This window comes from Mesitornis unicolor, unplaced genomic scaffold, assembly GCF_000695765.1.
Source record: "Mesitornis unicolor isolate BGI_N332 unplaced genomic scaffold, ASM69576v1 scaffold1454, whole genome shotgun sequence".
NCBI lineage: Eukaryota > Metazoa > Chordata > Aves > Mesitornithiformes > Mesitornithidae > Mesitornis > Mesitornis unicolor.
Window position 1 is genome coordinate 51,818 of NW_010180571.1, and position 9,771 is coordinate 61,588.

General features: G+C 46.9%; 1 protein-coding gene across 1 annotated transcript; it reads right to left on the bottom strand.

The window, feature by feature from the left end:
- Nucleotides 1–634: 634 nt before the first annotated feature.
- Nucleotides 635–9,105, bottom strand: ADORA2A (adenosine A2a receptor). The gene is made up of 2 exons (XM_010183107.1): nucleotides 8,756–9,105; nucleotides 635–1,595 (listed from the first exon to the last, which is right to left on the bottom strand). The coding sequence occupies exons 1-2, from the start codon at nucleotides 9,103–9,105 to the stop codon at nucleotides 635–637; spliced, it is 1,311 nt and encodes a 436-aa protein (XP_010181409.1).
- Between the last annotated feature and the right edge of the window lie 666 nt (nucleotides 9,106–9,771).

Genomic DNA, 9,771 nt, shown 5'->3' on the forward strand with positions numbered 1-9,771 from the left:
ATCCTATCAAGACAAGAAAAAAAACATTTGAGCAACCTGTTGCAGTATAAGCTTTAAAAACATGAACTGAAAGACAAAAAGTCATGGTTGAAGGAATCCAAAGTTCCCATCAGGTAAATTCCTTCCCTCTCCAAGCAGCTGCTGGCATCCTTCCTGACCAACAGATGTTGCTATCCCCCTTCCGTTGGTTGCAGGGCCAAAGTACTAAAAGGCCCCTTCCTGTCGCTCTTTGCAATTCAGCGAATACTTCCAGCCATGCTTTTATTTCTGTTGGTAAAGACAACAAAATCGACATGCAACCACAGATACACAGTACAGCATAATGTCACGATACACCCTGCATCAGCAGTCTCCCAGTGCTGAACTTGGAATGCCATCGTTGACCTTGGCACCGCTCTTGGTGACAGGTCATTGATGGGTAACGTGTCCCTCCTTCCTTAGTCCGTTTCAGTGGTCTCTTGGCTTTTCTCCAGTCTAGTATTTAGGATCAGCCCAACAGTCCTGGGCAGGGACCCCTTTCTCCACAGCCATCTGAATGCACACCTCTCCCCCTGCCCCCCAGCCTCCCTTTCTGCCATGGTAGAGGTCACCAACAGAAAAAATTAATTCTACCAGGAAGACTTTGATGGTCTCATCAGGAAACATCAGCTGCTGCGAAGGCTGCTCTTTCTAGATCTGAGTAAGACACCTGGGCATCAATTAGCTCTTCACTGTGAAGCTCCCTGTTCATGCATGCATCTGAGAGAATCCCATTTTTGCAGGAATGTGGGAGATGCCCATTTGTCTCCACATCCAGAGCATTTCCATTCTGGTGCCATTCCAAGCCGGCTTTGCCTTTGTTCAAGTCCTGCTTTTCAGGATCCCTGTGGATCTCTCCGTTGGTGTATACCTCCAATGCATACTCACTGATGCGTATGCTGGCATTCTCTGCGTCCCCTCCGTGAGTGGAAGTCCTACAGCTGGCTGTTCCTGCCTTGAACGGCTCCTTGCGGCCCAGGATATGCTGGCTAATGATTTTACGGAAGGTGTAGCGGAACTCCCTGATTCGGTAGGCATAAATTAGAGGATTTACAACCGAGTTGGCATGAGACAGGATAATCGCCAGATACATCAGCCAGAGGGGAGCATGGGCACAATTTGGGCAAAAAAGGGTAAAGCAGTTAATAATATGTAGTGGAAGCCAGCAGACCGCAAACAACCCAACAATGATGGCTAACGATTTTGCTGCATGGACTTCCTTCTGCAAAGTGGAGCGAGAACGTTCCCCGTGTACCATCTTGTTCTCCATCTGCTTGAGCTGTCGTCGGGCTGCCATGAAGATTTTCAAGTAGATGCCAAACATAAGGAGGAGGGGCAAGAGCACGCAGGCAAAGAAGTTGTAGTAGACCATGTACTCCATGGTGACCACAGCCTCAAAGAGACATACCACCATGCTGTTGCTGCAGTTGATGGGAGAGGACCTATTGGAACCCAGCTCTTCGATCTGGGAGCGCTTATGCCACCCTAGCATTGGTGTCAAGCCGATGATGAAAGATAATACCCAGCAGATGGCAATGATTCCTTTAGCTCGAGAGCCAGTCACCAAGCCATTGTACCTATAAAGCAAAGGACATGGGAATTATATCAGCATCATTCAGCAAGCCCCTGACACCCAAACAACTTTCCAGTGGCCCAATGTCCCAGAAGACAGAAGATGGCAAAAAAGGCACCTGCTTCTTCAGATGGGACTTTGAACTGCTGTGCAGAAACCAAACATGATGACATTGTATGCCACCTATTTCCCTCCCCTTTCCTTTAGGCGGTGAATAGATGACAGAAAAGCAGGGAAATCAATACAGTTTTCATCTGTGTTCCTTCACTCCATCAGCCCACTTGGTCATGCACGTAGATTTTGCAGCCTAGATAATCAACAGCACTGCTCTGACCCCTGGTGATGAAGACCACTGTGCTTCTCTTGCCAAAGGCTGAGGTAGTTCCTCCTTTCTGGCAAAGGAGCACAGAAATGCTAGATCTGTCTTGCATCAGATCCGTAAGCCATATGGCACAGAAGAATTTGGATGCACAGTGCCATCGGCCCCGTGTCCACGTTCAGATGTGCTCCAGGGAAATTCTGCTGACCACTGCAGCAGCCAGGCTGGCACTGCCTTGCGCAGCACCTCACTCTGCTCCACAGCAGCACTTTCAGGAAGCACCACCAGCCTTTCTTACAGAACTGAGACAAGTTAGCAGCTTTCCTCACCAGCCCAGCTACGCTGACCCCACGTCTTTCTCAGAAAGGAGGAATTAAGCTGAGGACAGAGCTCTGACTACAGGTCTGCTGTGGGCTGCGCTGCACACACCAAGGGGGAGGTATTGATATGCCTGGGTGAAACCAGTGCTCCTAGCAGTAAATTCTCCAAGATCTGTTAAAAGAGGCAATAAGCAACAAGGTGAGAACCTGACAGTGCAACCAGAGACTTTTGTTTGTTTAAAATATCAGCCAGTTCCCAGGGCCTCACAGGTTACTGGGAGTCCTGAGCTGACTTCACCAGTTCTCCTCTCTGAATATGTAAACCAGGGGAACAGTAAAATTTCAGTGCAATTTCCTTCCCTTGGTAATGCTTAGCATGGAAAGTGGATGGCTGGATTCCCACATTTTCCAGTGTGGGTCCCACACTGCACTTGACCCCATGTGTCTGCAATCGGACAACGGTAGCGCAGGACTCCCAGTGTTTACCCCATGCTCCTTCTCCCTCTGTCCCCAGAATTCTCTCAGCAAACAAAAATTACAAAAATAAACCAACAAGCCTTAGAATTTTTTTCATCTCTCAATGAAATAGTTACTCCTACAAGTTCATGCTCATATCCCAATGCAAGTACAAGACAGGGGAGGAGAGAGGCTGCTTTTGCTGGGCACAGTACAGAATGGAGATCCTGCATGTGCTTTAAATTGCTGCTGATGGGTCATAGCAAAAACCTGGCTCCACACAAGACCCAGTAGGCCAGAGTCACCCTTCCTCAACTGCATTTCAAAATCAGAAAATAACAGGAGGGTCAGGGAACTAGCCACACAATTGCCAGTACCCAAAATACACTGAAATCCTCGTTGCAGAAATGAGGGAGGGATTCAGCTGTTGCTGAGAGATAAAAAGGTTTCTCCAGCAAGTAGTGGATCCTGCTCAATACTGAGGGGATGCGAAAGTCACAACATGGATGGTAGCAGAGAATTGCTCACATTCAGACCTCAACACAGCAAAACAGCATCTGCGCTTTGAAAAGTACACTCAGGGAGCCAGAGATTGGCTGAAGGCGCTTGAAGCTTGGAAAAGTAAAAAACAAAACAAACCCCTCAAAACTCTGCAGCCCTGGAATTGGCTACATCTTGTCCGAGGAATTTTGAAATCATGCAGCTGTTATCCCACGACTAGAGATGCCTCTTCCCTTCCACTAAAAATATATTCATTACTGTTCCAGGCAAACACCCCCCGCTTCTCCCTCCCTCTTACTCTCTGGGGGTTCCCATGCAACAGACTTTACAAGGCTTACGAACAGCACTTAACCCAAGCAGCTTTCCAGTTGCAGTGTACTGTGCTGGCAGTGGCAATTACCAACCCATCCGCAAGTGCATTTCCATAACGCCCTGCTCAGAATCTCCAAGGGTTAAGAGAGAAAGCTCACAGCATCTCCTCACATAGTGTGTGGCACCACGTCAGCCAGATTTCACTGAGAAGCATTCATTCACTTGGGAGAGCTTGATTTCTAGGACACACATGAGACACCATAGGCTGACTGGGCTGAGGTAGGGTTATTGTCCAGACGGACTTTCCTGAACTCATTCCTTTTGTGCACTTAGAGACGTCACCAGGCTGGCACTGAAAAGTTTGTGCACCTGCCGAGGCATCTTTCTAGGCTCACAGCAGCCAAGCCAGGCTACTCTCTGTATCCCCAATGCTGTACAGCTCTACATGGGCTTCCAGGAAGGATCGCATATACTGTGAGTTGCTGGCACCTATGCAGAGGCACAGCCTCCTGAAAGGAGCTGGTCACACCGACAGCCCGTGTTCTGCATACTTGGCAGGTGACTTTGCAGCACATCTGATTTGTCCAGACAACACTGGATTGTCTGTGCCCAAGCAGTTCTCAGGCTTCCTGGAAATACTGGACTTGCCACACAAACGACAACTGCTACTCATGAATTTTCAGACACACAGAATATCAGTGCAGGGACACTCACGGTGGAGTTGGGTGTGGGGACAAGGGCACCAGATTCCTCCAGAAAACAAACCCCACTTTTGCAAATACAGGAAATGGTGGATGTGTTCTCCAAAATAGTTTTACCTGTCCTGCTGCTCTCCCAGCCATCAGGCTGGCAAACTGACTCCAGGAGAACAGCTGCCCTCGGTAAATGCACAACTCATCTGTGCTGCCTAAAGCAGCTTGGCCGGGGATGTGACGCTTCTGGGTCCTTGGCCTAAGCTCAGTGTCACGGAGACAATGACTCCTGCAGAAAGTGTAGCACCTCACCAGTCTGATTTGTAAACTGTGAAGCTGGGTTGAATGACAGAGCTGGTACAAGAACCAGAGGGTCCTCAAGCAGAAGTTAAAATCATTCCATATGTTGCATGATATGTAGCTGGCCTAACTCATCGTCGCAGCATTCGACCAGCCTGCTGCTTGTCTTCCAGGCCCAGTTGACAGCACTGCACATCTTGGCCAGATGGCTCTGCCATGCACAGAGCACGTTTCAGCCACTTGTACTGCATGAAACCTGAAAGGCTGTGCTCAGCATTGAGGGCACTGGGCTTTGAATTCCAGCAGTGCTCGATGATTTTTACCAAATCACTATAAAACACTGTTCACTGAACACATCCCTCAGCAGCCCACACCTCCAGCAGCTGCAGTCATAAGGGGCAAGACAAAAGGAGGATATTCTGTCCCTATTACACTTGTCTGGAAATGAGAGACACCGACAAAAAAATCTCGTGGCAGAGCAAAAAACCAAACCCAGACCTTCTCATGCACCTAAACAACCCTTTCCCAAAACACGCAGTCAATAAACTTTCTCCCTTACCACACAGGGCTCTAAACAGCAGAAGCAGTAACAGCAAGCAGGCACCATTCCTTTGCTCGTGGCATGAGCTTGGTAACAGCAAGGCCCACTGTGTCCCATGAAGCCACAGACAACTGGCACTGCTTTCAAAGCCATGCCCGTGCTTGTTCAGAGGAAATGAATCACTCTTCTTCCCTTCCATGTCCTATACTTTATTCAGGGTTTGTGTTCATCTGCCCTGTTCTTTCCCCCCCTGACTCTGAGAAGCCAGTTCTTCATGTCCAGCTCCCCTAGCCTCTGGCAGAAAAGCATCCCAATGCCGCCTCCGAGCTGCAGTTTCAATTACCACTACACGGGATAAATCTGCCCCAATGTTCCAAACATCAGGGAGCTGCACTTTAGCAATGCTTTCCTAGAGAAGCATCCCAGTAGCTTAGGCAGTCATCTCTAAAGCAACCTTCACCACAGGAAATGGTCTGCACTTCAGCAAGTTACTGTAGTTGGCAGTGTATGACCTGGCGAAGTATTTATGCCGCAGGTGAATACCTGAATCCAGCACACAGAGCAAGCGGTAACCTGAGAAAACTTTTCCGTTTGGCTGTAGGAAGAAAAATTCCTCCTCTCTTCTAGTGCATCAGAGCTACCTGTCCTTCACCATGGGAGTATCTTTACCACAACTGCCTGCACAAGAGCATGTGGCTGGGCACTGAGCCTGCGGAGCATTTGCTGACACCAAAGAGCCTGGAAAGCAGCAATTGTTCTTGGCCCATGACTTCATCCTGGAGCTCGGACTCGCAGCCAGCTTTGTTTGGAACACCCAGGGGTTTTACATCAGTGAGCGAAGGTTTTCAGGTACCTGCCATGTTAGAGACACAGTTCTGATTTTATCCCAGATCAAACAATGGCTCAGACTCACTTACTTGGGAGTGCTTTATTGCCACTTGCAGAGTGTTACATTCTATAAAGCCTGGCAGAATTCAGAAAAGTGTTTGAGAACTTTTGGAAAGTTTATCAAATTCTACACAATGTTTTAATCATTTGAAAGGCAGAACTCATTCATAAAGTCATTCATAAATTACTTTTTATGTATTTTTAAATTTTACCTATAGATTTTTTTCCTCACTGTAATTTTTTTGGAGAAGGGTCATTTATCCACAGAAAAATAATTCCAAAGATAACTCTAATGATGTACTGAGGTGTCTGATAATAAGCAGTATCAGAGAACCCACTTTTCTCCCTCCTTAGCGCTCACAGTTTGTGTGGGAACACAAATCCATACACGTATCCACCAAGACATATGGTTACCTTCCTTGGGATACATCAGACACGAAGCAGTTAAAAAGAAAAAGAAGAAAAAATAGGTTTGGCCCTTTATGGTTTGGCTTGAGAGAAGGAAGTTTGATTTGTTATTTTTTTAAGAGCATTCATCTAATGAATATTAGGAATGCCTGGTGTTACCTTTCTTGTCCTCTGAGGAGGAGAGAAGAGGCTTTCCCAGGCATTAAAGGATGGGGTGAAAGCGTTGCACCTTTAGTGCCAGAACTTTCCCTCCAAGAGTTTGACACATTTTTAAGACTACCAGATATTAGAAAAAGAAAAAGATGAGGATGTGAGCAGTCTGAATCATATCACATTTCCCTCTTCAGCTAATCAGCTTTCACTTTCTCAGCATGTCTGAGGCTGTAAATCTAATGCTTATTCATCCATCAATTCTTAAGGGGAAACACAACTGACAAGTTCTCCGCTCCTACTGTAAAAGGACAAACCAGCAGAGGACAAGGAGGGGGAGGAACCCATGGATCTACCTGCAGGTTTCTGCATCCAATCAACTCCACTGTTTCTGGGGTGGAATTGGGTGTGCTCTGTTTTTTCAAAAACAAAATAGCAAAACCAGTACTGTGCCCAGCACTGATAAAGTCTGATTTTTCTAAAAGACTCTTTTACCTTGGCTACGCCAGGAAATTAAATTTTCAAGACAATATAGTTATAGTGATACCCCAAAAAATGGGCAGAAATCCAGAATTTTAAAATCCTTTTCCTGGCAAGTCATCCTCTAGCAATAAGAGCGCTTAAACTGTCAGCAAAAGTCTTCAGAGTTACCTCATGAGAGATGAATTAAAGACATTAGCCCTTCTCAAAATCATTTCAGAGGCAAGCTCCCAAGGGCTACACTACATGTATTTCTTTGTACCATTCATCATTAGTTTGGTTTATAAAGTGAAACCCTCTACCTGCAGAACTGTAGAAGAGTGGAGACAGTCCAATGTATGGGTAACTAATATTGACAGAGCTTTCTCCACAATGGAATGGAATAGCTATTCCTTACAACTACAACAAAAGTAGAGGCTGTTACAGCTACGACTATAGGTTTGGAAACCAACAATTAATGGTAATGTTATAGCAGCACAAACTTGCTGAGGCAAGGCTTCAGGAAAGACTGTGCTGCACTGGTCCACATGGAAAGGTAATCTCCACAGCTCTAGGGAAAACAATGCTTTTGGTTTTTGAATGGGAGGTTCGTGTTAATCGACATAAGTGCTGGATGACCGAAGTATTCACAAGAGACAAAACTAAATTGCACAGGACAACACAAGTGATTTAAGCTCAGCAGGATATCCAAAAACCCAAACTTGGGAGCACAACGATCAGAAATTTGTTCCATTTTTGCAGCCACATCTGTTGTTCAGGATAGGAAGCAAGTCTCTCCATTCCTGAGTGTGCTGCATACTCTTAAGGACGAGACGGGAAGGAAGGAGACTCCTACACTTTGCCTGCACAGCCTCTCCTGGGGCTTCCTCTACATCTTCCGAGCTTACCGAACGACTCGGAAGCATTGTCACACAGCACTCAAACCCAGCCCACAAAACGCTGCTTCACGCCCACGGTCAGATACATCCAGTCACAATAATGTGCTTCTGGAAACTGAACTGAGTAGCAGCCCCTGTGCGCATGGCAAAACTTCCCCTTGTCCCTATCAGCCTCCCTGGTTGCACACAAAGTAGCAACTCGTGGTACTTAGCTTTCCAGCTCTAATACTGAATCATCCTTTTCTTCCTTTCAACTCCAGAGTAGAGACCACAGAATAACCATCTGCAGGTCTGGGTTGGGACAAGTGTCTGCCTTGACCTAATACATGCTTTGCTTCCAGAGGCAGTGCCTAAGCTAGTCCAAATCTTGCTAAGGCCCACGCCTCCATAGCCTGCTGCTTCTCCTCCCTTCACTTTTAACGGACCTCCCAAAAGAAGACCCCCATCCACACTCTCCACATCCGTGCTGCTACAGCTGCAGAGTCCCCCATTCTCCCCATGAGGAAGGAGACAAGCTGACCTCACCCCCTTTCTGCCCTCCACCATGTGTTGCTTTAGCTCCACTCTCCCGCAGTGATCTTCCTAGTGTTGTAGGCTACAGCTCAGAGCACAGGTTATTAGGGGTACCACACGAACCTGTCTAAATATGGAATGGCACCTCCTAGGCAATGTCGTTGCGATGCCATGGGCGTACACCATACAAGTACAGAGAAGAACTGGAAAAAGAAGTGATCAGAAAATCCAGCAGCCACGGCAGCCTTCAAGAGCTAGAAAAGTTTATTTCAAAATACAAGAGAAAAAGTGCTGATCCTCATTAACTTTTCCTTCCTTAATTCATCTCCAGATCTGTTGTTTTTACTGATGTTCATCCCTCACCGCCCCAGCCCCACTCCGTCCCCACAACCCAACCCGTGCTTACCTGAGGGGTATGCGGATGGCGATGATTCTGTCAATGGCAATAGCAAGCAGGCTGAAGATTGAACTCTGAGTCAAGACCAAGACGAAGCAGGCAATGAAAAGGCAGCCATAGAAGAAGGCACAGAAGCCAGTGCTGATGGTGATGGCGAAGGGGATTGCCAGCACGCCCACGGCAATGTCAGCAGCAGCCAGAGACACCACAAAGTAGTTGGTGACGTTCTGCAAGTTGCTGTTCAGATAGACTGCCCAGCAGACCAGGATGTTTCCCAGGATGGCCAGCACGGCAATGACCAGTTCCAGGATGATGTAAGCTATGTCTGAGAGGAAGTCTTCTTTCCCATGTACTAGCATGGTGAGAACAACCAGGCCAATGTGAGAACGTGCCAGAAAAGCTCAGCGTTCATATCTGCAGAGCACTGAACAGCCAAGACACCTCGAAGTTGCCTGGGGTCTGAAGAGCACTCTGCTGCTGGCCAGTGAAGTTTGCTCACACGCACCGTTTTCTCCCCATGGCTGTTCAAGATCTTTGCAGTAGCAGGTGTCAAGAAAAAACTCCAGGGCTTGCCAGCTCCAGCAAGGTGGATTAACCAAAGGCAGAATAATTCAAACTCCAGCAGATGAATGGACAGGAGAGTATTTCACTTAGGCTTATACTGCTCCCCAGGCCACAAAGTCCAGCAGGCAACACGACACTGAAAGTGTATTGTATGGCAGCGTCACATAAGCCGTGACTTTTTGTTTCCTGTTGACAATCACGCTGCTAGTCATGGCTTCCTGTCATGTACATATATCCTAGCACCATCCTTTGGTTCTCTTTTTCACCTTTTCCCACTAGGACATATTCTTTTCAGCTGCAGCAAACATTCAACTTCTTCACTTGCAGTTTCCTTTAAAAAAAAAACACAAACAAATACCAACCACATACACTAAGTAATCAGCTCTACAGAGGAGATGGAAAAAGCAAAATCTCATTAAAGTGGCACATTAAATTGATAACGGATATTAAATAGACCTAGA

What these genes read in the sequence shown, in the direction of transcription:
- ADORA2A (XM_010183107.1), bottom strand. Translation starts at nt 9,105, where the DNA reads ATGCTAGTACATGGGAAAGAAGACTTCCTCTCAGACATAGCTTACATC. An exon ending in GCCATCCGCATACCCCTCAG is followed by an intron (nt 1,596 to 8,755) that starts GTAAGCACGGGT and finishes TTTGCTTTATAG; the next exon opens with GTACAATGGCTTGGTGACTG.